General features: G+C 41.2%; 1 protein-coding gene across 1 annotated transcript in view; it reads right to left on the bottom strand.

Moving 5' to 3' along the window:
• CNOT10 (CCR4-NOT transcription complex subunit 10) overlaps positions 1–7993 on the bottom strand; it is a 77566-nt gene extending 69573 nt beyond the window's left edge. Inside the window, exon 1 of the mRNA XM_025884691.2 lies at positions 7728–7993. Coding sequence (XP_025740476.1) covers positions 7728–7749 — 22 coding nt within the window. The 5' untranslated portion in view covers positions 7750–7993. The remainder of the gene's footprint in view (positions 1–7727) is intronic.
• Between the last annotated feature and the right edge of the window lie 8562 nt (positions 7994–16555).

The raw sequence follows: 16555 nt of genomic DNA, 5'->3' as shown, positions 1-16555 counted from the left end.
CAATCCCAGGATTCTGGGATTATGACCTGAGCTGAAGGCAGATGCTTAACCAACTGAGCCACCTGTCCCACCTTTTTCTTTTTTAAGATTTTATTTTTAAGTAGTCTCTATGTCCAATGTGGGGCTTGTACTTACAACCCCAAGATCAAGATTTGCATGCTCTACCAACTGAGCCAGCCAGGTACTCCACAACTTAGACATTCTATTTGGGGTTTTAATTTTAAAGGGCTGTGATGAATGTTTGATCTCCCTTACAAAGTTAGACACATTCAGACATAAAATTTTTACTACTTTAATATATTCAATTTAAATACAGTTGACTTGAAAAGAAAATTTTCTGAGAACTTTAAATAACTTATAAATCTAAAAAAATTTAACTTATGAAAATAGTGACTCAGGTACTCTTTAATGTCCATGCAAAAATATATAGTTAAGGTTTCAACTTAAGTTCACAAGTACAAATCAACTATACACTCAATTATATATTTAAAATTGGAATCGTAAGACCAATACATTACTCTAAATTCCTAAACATTAAAGACACTTGAGATATCAAATGTAGGTCACTATTATATCAACTCCTTATCCTGAAAACTAGTAAATGAAAAGGATGAATTTTCAAGTTTTTTAACATTTAACATGCCTTTCTGGGAAGAGTTATAGTTCATTCCCAGTTGATATGAGAGAGCTATTCTTTATATAGTATCAGCAAATAAATGTAAACAGTAACAGAACTAGGAAAAGTGTCACTGTGCAACCCCCAATGATATAACTGATCAATGGTGGATGTTTACATGATTCCAAATTATTACCCCACAGATTACTTCTAATTGCAATTGGAAAAAGATGTTCCTGTCACTACCTTAACAAATTGATGAAATTTAGCATCACTAATGGTGGACAAATGGAAACTGACATTATGCACTTTATATAAAGCATACAGAATCATCTAGAAAGTATCTCAAAAATATGGTAAACCTAAATCTAATCAAGTCTGCAGAGGCAACAACTTTCAGTTCATGGAAAATACAGAAGACAAGGAACTAATTAAAGGATACTGAGAAGAAACAATCAGACAAATCCAGAATGTGGGAATTTTACAAGACAATTGATTCAAAAATCACTGTCATACAACAAAACAAAACATAAAGGAATACTGGGAATTAATACACTGAAGAGACTTAAAAAAATATATATATATATAATGTGTAAACCATGACTGGATCGTAGTTTGAAAAGCACAGCTTTTTTTAATTGAAGTTTAATTAACGTAGTATTATATTACTGTCAGGTGTACAACATGTTGATTAAACAAGTCTATACATTACTGAGCGCTTGCCACAGTATGTGCAGTTAATACATTATTACAGTATTATTAGGGAACTATGCTGTGCTTTTCACCTTTTTAACTTACTATTATCTTTTAACTGATACTTTGCCAGATAAGCACAGCTTCTTTAAGTCTTTAAATAGCATTTTTGGGACAACTGGGAAATTTAATATATTCAAATATTAATTTTCTAAAGTATGACAATGGTTAGGTGAATGGCCTTTTTTTTTTTTTAATTTTATTTACTTATTTGACAGAGACAAAGAGATAGTGAGAGCAGGAACACAAGCAGGGAGAGCGGGAGAGGGAGAAGCAGACTTCCCGCTGAGCAGGGAGCGGGGAGCCTGATGCGGGGCTCCATCTCAGGACCCTGAGATCATGACCTGAGCCAAAGGCAGATGCTTAACGACTAAACCACCCAGCCACCCCAAATGGCTTTATTTAAAAAAAAAAAAAATGCACGGTGAGGGGCGCCTGGGTGGCTCAGTCAGTTAAGCATCTGCCTTCGGCTCAGGTCATGATCTCAGGGTCCTAGGATCAAGCCCTGCGTTGGGCTCCTTGCTCAGTGGGGAGCCTGCTTCTCTCTCGCTCCTGTTCCCCCTGCTTGTGCTCACACACTCTGTCAAATAAATAAAATCTTTTTAAAAAAAAATGCATAGTGAAATATTTAGAGATGAAGTGTCTATAACTTATTTAGAAATGATTCAATACTAAAAGTTGTAGCCAGAGATAGAGGAAGTAAATATGGCAAAATGTAACATTCGTTAAACTAGGTGGTGGGCATATGGATACTCATTTTTTCAATTTTTTGGATGTTTGAAATCCTTTGTAATACAAAGTTGAAAAAATTTCAAATATGCACAGATTCCTTACTGGACCCTGAAGAAAGCAAATGGTAGGACAGTATTACATAATTTCCTCACCAGCACATATATATATATTTATTTATTTTTAAGAGTGAATTTATTTGAGAGAGAGAGAGGGAGAGAGAGAGAGCGTGCGCACGTGCACGCATGCAGAGGAGCAGAGGGAGAGGGAAGGGGCAAAGAATCTCAAGCAGACTCTGCCCTGAGCATGGAGCAGGATTCTATCCCACAACCCATGAGATCATGACCTGAGCCAAAACCAAGAGTCCGAAGCTTAACCAACTGAGCCACCCAAGCGACCCTGCACAAACATATTTATAAGTCAATATGAGCTTGGGTAGGAATAGGAAAAGTCTGGAAGAACACACAAACTCAGTATAAGCTCCCTGGAGGCAGAGGCCGGGTAGAAGCAACAGAGAATTTGATACTTTTTACCTTATACATTTAATAATAATCATCAGTTTTGGGTGTCTTTAATAAAATAGCCTTGGCTTAAATTTTTCCCATTTGTTTGTTGTTCTTATCATTTCTGTGGCCATCCTGGCTCAAAATTTCAAAGCCATTTGTAAGTACTCTTCTCCTGATTTCATATTACCCATCAGGTCCTATCTTTCCCTTATTCATAATATTGTCAACCTTTTCCTATTAAGCCTACTACAGCCAGCCTCACAGTTCAAATTCTCAGATAAATTCAAATCTAGGATTTTGTGTCCGAACTCCAGCCATTTTATCCCTTCAGATAACCATAAAAAAATAAGGTCAAATAAATCATCCTAAAACGCTGTTGGTACTTCCTTAGTCAAAAATGCAACCAGTTTCACATCACTTTTGTATGTCATATAGGGACATGGACCTTGTGAACCTCCCAATGCCCCCCTCAATCTTTGTCTCTGGTTGGTCCCCCATCCACCCCCCTCTACAGTTTGGCTGAAATACAAATCAGAGCATGAGAACCGCTGGCAGATCAGTCACTGAGAAGCCACACAATCCAGAAGCACAGGTCAATTTGTTTCTCAGACAGTAAGTCTTTACCAGTTGGAAACAGGAAATGGGAGGAAACTGGACAGATAAATTATCCCTTTTTTCTCTCTTCATATGAACTATTCTGAAGTGTAGTTTCTCCTCGAAACTCTTTCAGAAAAATCCCTTATGCAAGTGACATGCTCTGTCTCTTAGCTCAAGGTGAAAAAGGAGCCAGGTATTAATGTACTGCACCTTCCTTTGCCTTACTTTTTTCTCTCTCTCACTTTTACTATCTTGAGTTTGCACCTTCCAAATAAAAAGCACTTTGACTTCTGCTTCTCAGAGGATGTGAGCTAAGTAATACACCTTACCTCAGCTGATACGCTTAAGCTACAACCCTATGAGATAAATAAAAATGCTATTAGGGGGGCACCTGGGTTGGCTCAATTGGTTGAATGTCCGTCTCTTGGTTTCAGCTCAGGTCATGATCTTGCAGTTGGGGGACTAAGCCCCGAGTCAGGCAGAGTCTGCTTCAGATTCTTTCTCCCTCTCCTTCTGCCCCTGCTCCCCCTGCTTTCTAATGAATAAATAAAATCTTTTTAAAAAAAAATAAAGGGACACCTGGGTGGCTTAGTCAGTTAAGTGTCTGCCTTTAGCTCAGGTCATGATCCCAGGGTCCTGGGATCAAGCACCACGTCGGGCTCCCTGCTCAGTGGGGAGCCTGCTTCTCCCTCTCCCTCTGCAACTTCTCCTACTTGTGCTCGCTCTCTTTCTCTCTGTGTCAAATAAATGGATGAAATCTTAAAAAATAAAACAAATGAAATAAAATAAAATAAAATGCTATTAGAAGTTAGGGGGCGCCCGGCTGGCTCAGTTGGTAGAGCATGTGACTCTTGGTCTTGGGGTTATTAAGTCCGAGCCCCATGTTGGGTATAGAGATTACTGAAAAATAAAATCTTAAAAAGTTAGAAAACTGTTAGGACACCCATCTTACAAATGAAGAAACTGAGATTCAACGAAGAACCTTTCCTAAGGAACAACGCTTTCTGCTCACTTACTATACCCAATTAGTTCACAAATTCTGCCAGTTTTACTCCCTAAACGTTTCTCATATCTGCCTCTCCTTGCCATCCTACCGCTTAGCCCAAAGTAATATTAGCCCACATTTAAAGAAAAAAATCAGGCCCTGAGATGATGTCATTTTAACCCTTTCTTAATGCGGAGACACAGATACTGTTATCATTCTCATTTTACACAGAGGAAAGCTGACGCTTAAAAAGGGTCTTAACGTTTAACCAAGGGGTGCATGGGTGGCTCAGTTGGTTAAGCATCTGACTCATTTATATATTTATTTGAGAGCGCACAAGCAAGCAAGCAGGGGAGAGGGGCAGAGAGAGAATCTGAAGCAGACGCCCTGCTGAGCACAGAGCCCCACATGGGGTTCGATCTCACAACCCTGAGATCATGACCTGAGCTGAAATTAAGAGTTGGACACTTAACCAACTGAACCACCCAGGCACCCCAAGAATCTGACTCTTGATCTCAGCTCAGGTTTTAATCTCAGGATCACCGAGTTCAAGCTCTCTGTTGGGCTCCATGCTGGGTGTGGAGCCTACTTTACAAAAGAAAAATTGCCCAAGGTCACATGGATACCAAGTGGTAGAGCTAGGAGGAACCCAGGGTGTCTGGTTTCAAACCCCTTGCTTCTATCTCTTCATCAGTTCTCACCTACCTCAGTTAAAACATAAATCAGGTCACATGATGCTCTTGCTGAAATCTCCCAATGGCTTCCCATTAGAATGAACTCAAACTGACATAGGCCAGCCTGACACAACTGAATTCATCTCTTTCACGCTCCTTTGCTCACTATGCTATAAATACGTATCGAGTGCCTCCTATATGCCAGCCATTGTTCTAGGCATTGGAGATAAGAGCAAGACTAACACAGATAAAAGTACCTTTCTTCGAGGTGCTTATATTCGAGGGGTCTTCTCACTCTTTAAACATTTTCCAAGGGGTCTGTACATTTGTTGCTCCTCTTACCTGGATCATTTTTCCCCCACATGGCTGGCTCTTTATATTGAGGGTTCCAATGTTACTTCTAAGAGAGCCCTTCCAATCTATTCAAAACAGGGTCCTTGCTCTCAGTTATCCTCTGTCGTCCTATTCATTTTCTTTTTTGTCACAATATTTATCACAACTTAAAAATCACAATTATTTCTTATTTTGTTTACATGTTTATCTGTCTTTCATACTATAAGCTTCAGGATTACAGAGATTATGTTAGTGCCTGGCAAAGCAGGCCATGGATAAATATTTACGGAATAAATTAATATCACAACATTAGCTGGCTTTAGCTATTCCCTGGGCTTCCAGTCTTGTTTCACTTAAATCTACCCCCTCCCACACTATGATCAGGTCACTTTTTTAAACGCTTTCATGGGTCTCTTTTCTTACCTAATTAAGAATAAGCACACAATACCCTCCGTGACAAGGGCTCTGAGCTCAGGAGCTCAGAGATGAAGCAGCGTATAAACTAGACTTTGAATGAAGAGAATGTTTACCAGATTGAGAAGAGAAAGGAAGATACCACTTTCCCTTCTTTCCTACCCGTCAGAAACTCAAAAGAACACAATGCTTTTCAAGAGAGTCATTTCTGGTGTGAAGAGCTAGGTGTGTTGATATAGAAACATCAGCTGGGAACAGACTGTGAAGTTTCACAAATGACATTAAAGAGTGAGGATCTGATGCACAGAGGATGGTACAATCTTAGAAAGTTTACAGGGGTGGGAATAGTATGTTCCAATTCGTGTTTTAGAATAAAAAGACAGCAGTCAGAAGAATGGACTGGGTAGGAAGAGAAACAAACACCAGTCAGAAGGCTGCTTAATGTGAAACAGACCCCATTAAGAGATGAAGGCTAGAATCACAGCAGGTGAAATGGGGATGGAGAGGAGGAGAGATTCAAAGGAACCACATTAAACACTCATCTACTTAATACAAATTTAACATTATCTAGGTTAAGAATTTCCTACAACATGGCCTATAAACTTCAACCAAAGACAGTCCCAAATCGCCCTGGACCTTACTCCTCCACTACACGTATTACAGAGTTACGTTACGTGGCTATATTACATACGTACTACCAAATGGATGTGCCACTATATTAGGTCTCTCACAGACTGAGCAGTAGGTCTTCAAAGGCAGGGAGTGTGTCATATCCATTTCTTCAATATCCAAGGCAGTGCGTGGTACTCAATCTTTGTGAGTGAATGAACAAGTAGAAGAATGCTTAATGACTGAGGTAGGGCTTGAAAACCAGATGGGCTTTAGGTCTAAAAAGGTCATTCCAGGCAAGCGCAAAAGATATGGGCACGGAGGAATGGTAAACCTGGGAAACAGATAATGGCCATCAATTAAAAAGGAAAATGCTGGTCCCCTTCGTCCAGCCTTGGACAAGTCATGCTTATTTCCTGCCTGGAACATTCTCCCTATCCACACTAACCATTCCATATGGCTCTCTCTTTCATTTCATGTGGGTATCTGCTCAAATATCACTTCACCCGAGTCTTTCTGTGACCAGCCTACCTAAAATTCTACAGCATATTCTATTATCCTCACTTTGTAAACCTTTTCTCTGTTTTTCTTCTCAGTTTACTGAAGAGATTTTTTTCAACAATTTTATTCATCTGTACCTATATTAGGATTGGCTCACTTTCATTTCAAATCAAGTCCATCTGTCCCTTACTGAAATCAAAATCTACAGAATATAGAGACTATCTTTTCTTTTTTTAAAATTTCACTACAAAAAGTCTTAGTGTTGACCACTTCTAAGATCTGTCAGTTAAGCTCTCCCAACATAACTGAGATGCCACAGAGAACATTAATTTCTTAAAAGACACATATGGCAGATCGTCCCAGAGGTAGGCAGGATAGAATTTTACATACCCTAATGGAGAAGATTCTAGGAATGGAGCAGTAATCCATAGAGAAAATAATCGAGATTAAATTAATTAACCTTGAGGAACTACGGGAAAATAGGTTCTAAACGCAAGATATCTGAGAGCACAGAACGAATAGAGACGCTCTAATTTTGTCTACTTAAACACATAGTTTTCACAAAACTAATTACATAGGACATCGCTGACCAGAGGCAGGCTTATGTAGGGCAAAACAGCCCAGGTGAGTCTTATCCTGAGCCAGGGGACTTAAGGCAGCTGTGTGCTCCAGGGTGAACTTTGCTTGTTCTGCCTTCCCCACTGGAAAACCGAAAAGCCTGTGAAGTGGTTAAATAAATTTAAGTTAGATATTCTGGAGAGTGGGGCAAAGGCGGTCAGTAGTGGCTTCATACTGCACTTAGATTAAAAAAAACAAAAACAAAAACTATCGATCTGGGGCCCAAAGACTCACATTTGGGACGGCCGAGGGAGAGGACGGGGGAGAGAAATGCACACTCAAATTAAAGTCGCCCTCGGGTCCCCATCCCCTAGTCCCCACAGACTCAGCGCCAGGGTCGGCCCACCCCCGCGTGTCCCACCGCTTCAGCACACGGGGCGTGGGAGCCTCACCTGCAGGCTTGTCTGCAGCCATCTTCCCACTCCAGCTTAGGTTCTTCCCCGCAGGTGGCGTGGCCTCGACTCCAGCTGCCAAGCTAGCTACGGTCCTGGACCTCGGAAGACGAGCCCACCCCGGCTCCGGGCCCTTGGGTTCCGGCCTGGGGAATGGGGAGGCGGCGGGCTGAGGAAGTGACGAAAGCTAGTTCACGTCGTCTAGCAACAAGAGGCAGCGTCTCAGGCCGGGTAGCCCCACTGTCTCCCGCCAGGCACAGCTTCCGCTCCACGGCATCCTGGTACACACCACTTCCGGGGGCCGCCCCGGGAACTGCGGCTGGCCCCGCCCCACGCAGGCGCCCCCGAGCGCCCCGCCCCCGGCGGCGTGTGCGTGTGCGTATGCGTGCGCGCCCGACTGGACGGATGCTCAGTTGTGGCTGTGGGCGTGTGCTGGGTCGCCCGGGAGGGATCTCCACGCGATTACTTCTTGCTTATCGTGGTTAAAATTCCTGAGTGTCAGAGCTTTCCTCCCGCATTTTACGTAAAATCACAATAACACCTGACACCTGTACGCTTTCACTGATTTCTCCCAATTCTGTGAGAAGACACTGTTGCAGTTCCTGTAAACAAAACATTTTATTTTAGAATAGTTTTATATTTACAGAAAAATTGAAAAGAGATACATAGAGTTCCTGTATACTCCTCACCTAGTTTCCCGTGTTGTGAGCATCATAGATTTTGACTAAATAACTGGTACATCTGTCACATCTAAGAAACGACCTTGATTGGTACATTACCATATATTTTTTGTAATTTCATCAATTTTCCCCACTGTCCCCATTTTGTTCCAGCATTCTGTCAAGGACAACACATTACATTCATTATGTCTTCTTAGGCTAGTCTTGACTGTGATAGTTTCTCAGATTTTTCTTGTCCTTGATGATTTTGACAGCTTTAAGGAGTACTGGTCAGGATTTTTGAAGACTGCACATTTGATTTGATTTATTTTGTTCATGGTTATGAAGCTGGCACCCAGACATTCATCCTGTCAATTCAGAACAGAAGCAGTCAAATTGTCCCCAGGCACAGCTGGACCAAACAAGGAACACATAGGCCTAGCCTCCAGGGATAGGAATGCCTGCTTTATCTTTCAAAGCAACCTGTGGGACAAGTAGTTAATCAGCACTATCCTAGAGATACAATTATCAAATATATCTAATGAAATATTTAGCATAAAGAATAAAGGTATATTTTAGATTCCAAGTCTCTTGAAATGGAAAAGACCAACAGAGGACCAGACAAAGTGGCATCAGGACACCTCCTAACATGACTTCATGGGCCTTCAATCAACGGGGTCTACCTTCTCAGGACACTCCTGCCCCTGTTACCTAGGATGCAGCAGGGAAGTTACTTAGATCAGAGGCTAAAAGCTCTCAGTAGAAGGGAGGAGCAGGAAGGGACAAAAGCAGGGGAGGAATGTGTTTTGTTTTGCAGAACCAGCAGTTCCAGCCAAGGAGACTACCCGGCTAGGTGTTTCACATGATAGCCCCTTACATGAGCCAGTTTGAGCAGGACTAGAGCTGAGGATCTATGCAGAAGCCCCACTGAGTTGTCTTTATTTTTTTTGGAGATTGTATTATTTTATTATTATTTTTGTCATTATTATTAGAGAGGGAGAGGGAGAATCTTAAGCAGGCTCCACGCCCATGTCACAACCCTGAAATCATGACCTGAACCAAAATCAAGAGTCGGACACTTAACTGACTGAACCACCCAGGTGCCCCCAAGAAGATTTTATTTTTAGGTAATCTCTGTACCCAACATAGGGCTTGAACTACAACCCCGAAATCAAGAGCTGCATGCTCTATTAATTGAGCCAGCCGAGAGCCCCTTTATTTATTTATTTATTTATTTATTTATTTATTTATTTATTATTTTCTCCCAAGTTGTCTTAAAGTTGCCTTTAGCTCATTATAATACTAAGATCTCTTCCTATAGGTGGGGTTTTCTGCCATTTTTTGAACATACCTATATGCACTAGCATGTTAATGTGTTAGACAAGCATAGGTGAAGCAAAGAGCATAAGTAATAGAATATGTATAAGTTCCTTAATGTATTTGCAAGCTACCTGCCCTGCCCACTGATACAGTGACTAAAAGCATCCTGTACTAATCCATGGGAAGACAGTGCTTTGAGAACTATCTGTCTCCTTACAAGTAACAAGTAATAAAAAGTTCTTTGCTTTTGGGGCACCTGGGTGCCTCAGTTGGTTAAGTGTCTGCCTTTGGCTCAGGTCATGATCTCAGGGTCCTAGGATTGAGTCCCACATCAGGCTCTCTGGTCAGTGGGGGATCTGCTTCTCCCTCTCACTCTCCCTCTTTGCTCTCCCTTCCTCTCTCTCTCACTATATTAAATAAATGAAATTTTAAAAAAAATTTTTGAAAAAAAAAAGCTCTTTGCTTTCAACACTTCTTTGGGTTATGTTCAATTTGATGCACCCCAAATGCAGCACCCCTTGAGTTCAGTTACAGTTAGACTAGGATTATGGGTTTTTAGGAGGAAAACCAGAGGTGACTTGCCATTCTCATCACATCAAATGAAGATTACATGCTAGCAAATGATGATGTTAACTTTGATCACCTGGCTCAGGTAGGGTCTGCCAGTCTTCTCCACTGTAAAGTTACTTCCACATTCTACTCTTTGGAAGTGAGTCATTAAGTGCAGTTCACACTCAGGTTGGGGAGTGGAGGATGTTTTAAACTCTACCTCCTGCAGTGAGGAGTATGTATGTAGATAACCTTCTCTAAGGGAGATTTGTCTCTTCTCATTTAGTTACTTATTTAATCATAAATTTTATGAGTATGGACTCATGATTGTGTTTACAATTCAATATTAAGTTACTTTGTTGCTGAAATTGTTTCAGCTTTATTAATTGGGAGCTTTTTCAGGTAGGCTCCTATGTCCCTTTTAAGTGGTTGTCCACTTTAAAAAAAAAACTTTTATTCACATTAACGTTCACATAGAAAAGTGCACAAATCATAAGTACGGTTTATCGAATTTTCAACATATCCACCTAACTAGCGCCCAGAGAAAGGACAACAAACTACCTGCAACTAGAGGCCCCCCTAATGCCTCCTCCCATTTCTCCACAAGGGTAGTCACTATATTGATGGCTAACACCATGGATTCAAATTTAATACAAATGGACCATACAGCATATATATATTTATTTTATTTTATTTTATTTTTTTAAAGATTTTATTTATTTGACAGAAAGAGACACAGCGAGAGAAGAACACAAGCAGGGGGAGTGGGAGAGGGAGAAGCAGGCTTCCCACAGACAAGGGACCCCAATGCAAGGCTGCTGGGATCATGACCTGAGCTGAAGGCAGACGCTATCAACTGAGCCACCCAGGGGCCCCTATATATATATTTTTAAAGACTTATTTATTTAATTTAATTTTTAAAGATTTTATTTATTTACCTGAGAGACAGAGCAAGGGAGAGAGAAAGCACGAGTGGAGGAGGGGGTAGACGGAGAGGAAAAAGCAGACTCCCCACTGAGCAGGGAGTCTGATTCAGGGCTTGATCCCAGGACCCTGGGACCATGGCTTGAGCCAAAGGTGACTGAGCCACCCAGGCACACCTTATTTATTTATTTTCGAGTGAGAGAGCATGTAAGAATTGGGGGAAGGACAGAGGGAGAGGAAGAAAATCTCAAGCAGACTCTATGCTGAGCACGGACCTGATTCAGGGCACAGTCCCACAAACCTGAGATAATGACCTGAACTGAAATCAAGAGTTGGACACTTAACCGACTGAGTTACCCAAGCATCCCCATAGAGTATATTTTTCTTGGAGTCTAGCTTCATTTGCTCAACAATATGAGATTCATCCATGTTGTTGAGTTTGTAGCTTGTTTCTCATTGTTATGTAATGTTCCATTATGTTAATTATTATGTAATTTATATGCTTATTTTATTGTCTGTATTGAATAAGGCCAATATGAATATTCTAGTATATATTTTGATGTATATGTTTGAAGGGGCCAAGGGCAGGCTGACCCAAGATGGGTCACTTTGGCATAGGGCAAACATCTTTATTTTCCAAACATCTCTTCCCACCTTCCTGCTAATGGTCTTTTTCTCCCATTGTATCTTCAGACCCCTACCCCTTTCCTTAGCTCATATAAGCCTCATGTGACTCACTGTCTTTGGAATTTCCATGTCTGTGTGGACTCCTCATATGTATGCTATTAAAGTTGATTTTTCCCCACTAATTTGTCTCATCTCAGTTTGATTCTTAGTCCAGCTAGAAGAACTGTGAAGGGCAGAGGAGATTCTTTCTCCCCAACATGTTAGAGCTCACATAAAATGATGCCTGAAGTGCTTACTGATCTTGCTTAAGGAAGGATCCTCTCAAGAAAAGGGAATTAGGCAGAACCTCTTAAATAATCTGGACTTGTGCTGGATGATTTTAAAGAGGGATTAGGCAGGTGGAGGGGGCAATTTAGAATTAGATTCACTCAGGAAACAGGCAGTTCAGTGATTAAGGGTCTTAATCTTTATCTAGGAGGCAGGAGGATTAAAGCAAGGCTAGAGTTGTCATTGGTCAAGGGGCAGCATTACTCATGTTAGAAGAAGGGGGTGTTCCCTCATTTTTACAGTTGTGGAGGGCTTTGTTTTTTGTCTTGTTCCAAACACAGTCATGCTGTAAACTTCTCTGAACATTGTTTATATTCTGTGATTGCTTATGTCCATTTGGGAACATTCTGCTATGAAGAATTATTTTTATTTTCTTAGCAGGACCTAGATGTCAACAGAGTCATTTTTCAGTTTCTCACAGGTGGTCACTTTTCTTGTTCTTGTTCCTCATTTCATAGATAAGGAAACTGAGGCACAGGAGTTAACCCACTTTCCCAAGTCACAAGACAAGTGACTATTATCTTAACCACCACACTCAGCTTTAAACGTTCTAGAATTTCCTACATTGAAGACAATTTAGGTCTCTTCTCTCAACTTGCAGTATTGGCAGCTATCCTTTGTTCACAGATAGGGTGACATCAGTGATGGAAAGGTGTTAATTCAGAAGTGGGGGAGGGGGCACCTGTCTGGCTCAGTCAGTAGAGCATGAGACTCTTGATCTTGAGGTTGTGGATTTGTGCCCCACATTGTGTGTAGAGATTACTTAAAAAAATAAAATCTTTTTTTTAAAGATTTTATTTATTTATTTGACAGAGAGAGAGAGGGAGAGAGAGAACACAAGCAGGGGGAGTGGGAGAGGGAGAAGCAGGCTTCTCGCTGAGCAGGGAGCCCAATGCGAGGCTTGATCCCAGGACCCTGGGATCATGACCTGGGCCAAAGGCAGACGCTTAACGACTGAGCCACCCAGGGACCCCCAAAAATAAAATCTTAAAAAAAAAGTGGGAGGTGGAAAATCTCAGTGGGACTCTGTTGTATCACCAACCTTGGCACTGCACTTCCCCTCCAGCCAGTGAAGAGCGCCTCAAACTGGATGTGGTCCTTGTCACTTGTGCAAGACTGTCTGCAAAGATAGTTGTCAGCAGTTACACCTGTCCCAATAAGCACATGCTGTTCTCCTTCTCCCTGTGAAACTGAGCTGTGACTTGTTCTGACCAACAGGATGCAGAAGTGATGGTGAGCCAGTTTTGGGCTAGTCATTCAAAAGTATTGCAGTTTCCACTTTTCTTCCCTTGTTCTCAGCCACCAAGGTGTAAGGAAGCTCAGGCTGTCCTGCTGGAGAGAGACCACATGAAGGAAACCCAAGATGCGTCAACTGACAGCAAGCACCAAGGTTCCAGACATAAGAATGAAGACTTCTTCTTTTCTTTTTTTTTTAAAGATTTTATTTATTTATTTATTTATTTATTTATTTATTTATTTGAGAGAGAGAGTGAGCATGTGTGAGCTGGGAGAGGGGCAGAGGGGGAGGGAGAGGGAAAGGGACAGAGGGGGAGGCTGAGCATGGAGCCTGACACCGGGCTTGATCCCAGGACACAGAGATCATGACCTGAGCTGAAACCAAGAGTCCGACATTCAACTGACTGAGCCACCCAGACACCCCAAAAATGAAGCCTTCTTGAAACTTCCAGCTCAGCTCAGCTGCCAGCTCAATGTAGTCACATGAATGATCCTATCCAATACCATACGAAATAGAAAAACTGCTCAGTCAACCCCCAGGATGGCAAAAAATGATAAGGCATTGTTGTTGCATTTCTTAAATCTAATTTTAAAAATTAAGATATAATTAACATACCATACAATTCACCCTTGTAAAGTGTGCAATTCTCCCTTTGAAACTGAGCTGTGAAGTCGTACAATCACTACCGATTTCTAATTCTAACATTTTTTTTTTAAGATTTTATTTTTAAGGGACGCCTGGGTGGCTCAGATAGTTAAGCATCTGACTCTTGATTTTAGCTCAGGTCATGATTTCAGGGTCATGAGATCGACTCTTGGGCCCAGCTCTGTGCTGGGCGTGGAGCCTGCTTGAGATTCTCTGTCTCCCTTTCCCCTCTGCCCCTCCCTGCCCCCTCCCTCTCAAACACATGCGCTCTCTCTCTCCAAAAAAAAAAAAAAAATGTTTTTGTTGTTGTTGTTGAGGGGGGAGCAGATAGAGAGGGAGAGAGAGAATCCCAAGCAGGCTTCACACCCAGCTCAGAGCCCCACACGGAGCTCAATCTCATGACCCTGAGATCATGACCTGAGCCAAAATTAAGAGTCAGACCCTTAACCTACTGAGCCACCAAGGCGCTCCCCCCAACCTCATTCTTTTGCATGTGGATGTACAAGTTGTTCTTTTAAACCACTAAATTTGAGGGTGTAGCAATAGATAACTGAAACACCATCTCCCAGTTCTTCATTCCCCATCTGGTTCAACCAGCCAACCGAGGTCTATGGATTCTACCTCCTCCATATGATGGATCCTTCCATTTTCACTGCCACTCTATTCCCAAGTCATTATCGCCTCTGAGACAAGTGCCACAGCAACCTTGTCATCCTGTCTTTTCCCCTTCCAGAATGTCTTCATTTAGCCAGAAATAGGTTTTTTATTTTTACTTTTTTTGAAGATTTTATTTATATATTTGACAGAGAGATAGAGAGCACAAACAAGCAGGCAGAGTGGCGGGCAGAGGCAGAGTGAGAAGCAAGCTCCCTGCTCATGGGGCTAGATCCCAGAATCCTGGGATCCTGACCTGAGCTGAAGGCAGACGCTCAACCAACTGAGCCACCCAGGCGCCCCGAGATAGGTTTTTTAATGCTAATCTGATCCTGTCCACATCCATTTAAAATACTTCATTGCTTTTAGTACCAATTCCAAACTCCTTAAAATGACTTTTAAGACCCTTCATGACCTGCCTATAATCCCTTTTCAGTTTCCATCCCATACACACCCTCCTTTGTAGCTAAAGCCGTTTCCTTCCCAGGAAACATGGGCATCATTTTCTCAAGAAGATGTTCCTGATGGCCAAAGATTATACCAGCAATACGCAAATCTTCTCTTGCACTATGGAAACAATCTCTCGATATGAATCCCCTCTCCATTACCTCAGTTATAATCTCCAAATACTGTTTTTAAATATCATCCTTATATTGATACTTAGTAAGCATGCCAATATCTATGAATGCAACAGGACTTTACGATAATGAGAATTCTGGGGGGCCTGGGGGGCTCAGTTAGTTAAGCATCCGACACTTGATTTCAGCTCAGGCCATGATCTCAGGGTGGTGAGATCGAGCCCCACATTGGGCTCCACACTGGAGCTTAAGATTCTCTCTCCCTCACCCTTTGCCCCTCCCCCCTCCAAGATGAGAATTCTTCAGTGTATCAGGAGTTTTGACACTTCTGAATGGTCTTTTACAATTTCATAATGAGGTTTTGCAATGATTGTTTCTTTTTGTCCTCAACATTGTTGTAATATGGATATTCAAACCCATTTTGAGGGTGAAGAAATTGAGGCTCCAAGAAGTAAATCAATGAATCAACTTGCTCAGCTAGTAAGTGTCACAACTAGAACTTGAAAAGAGTTCTTCGACTCTAGATCTGGCTTTTTTTTTTTTTTTTTTAGGATACAAAGGGTTAAATCAAGTGTTATTTCCATAATCAAATTTCTGGTGGAAACTACAAGTTTTTTTGCAACCAATTCATCTCAGTGAGTAGATAATTACCAAGAAATACTACAAAGATGTGAAAGCATAAATTTCTACCCACTTTGCCAAAGCAGTAACATTCACAGGGATGGACATCAAGCTCCTCTCCCAGCTTCACTTTTCATTCACTGGCTATTCAAATCAAGCTCCAAAGGCAAAACTATTTGCCAACTTAAAAGTTGCCAGTAATCATTCGACCCAAATCTGGCGAATTTTGTGTAACCCTGAAATGGATCCAAACAGTGCTGAACACTCATTTCAGGTGGAAAAATTTAAGGAAGTGCCAAAAAATTCCATAATCAAGACAAATAGTATTTTAAGGCAATATTTTTAGAAATCAGGAGTTAATATATTCATGATGAACAGTACATCAATATTTTAAGTAAAGACAGGTTTAAAGTAAGTAAAGACTGATTTTTCCTTTTTTCTCAGGTTTCAATATGTCTCAGCACACACTGTTACTGATCCTGTCATATTAAAATTTTCAATATTTTGTTCTTTATGGATTTTTTTGTATTCATTTTTATTTAAAAATATTCCATTAACATATTATTTATCTTGATTACTTACTAAGTTTTTTGGCACCCCATTAAATTTTGCACCCAAGGTCAGTGCCTCACTTGCTTTACCCTATGTCTGGCCCTGTATCCAAAGTCTCTGTCACCAGAATGTTTG

This window comes from Callorhinus ursinus, unplaced genomic scaffold (genome assembly GCF_003265705.2).
Source record: "Callorhinus ursinus isolate GAN/ISIS: 27379988/994484 unplaced genomic scaffold, GSC_fseal_2.0 scaffold1, whole genome shotgun sequence".
NCBI classification, from domain to species: Eukaryota; Metazoa; Chordata; class Mammalia; order Carnivora; family Otariidae; genus Callorhinus; species Callorhinus ursinus.
Note: the sequence above shows the minus strand (reverse complement) of the source record. Positions and strands in the feature narration are given on the sequence as shown.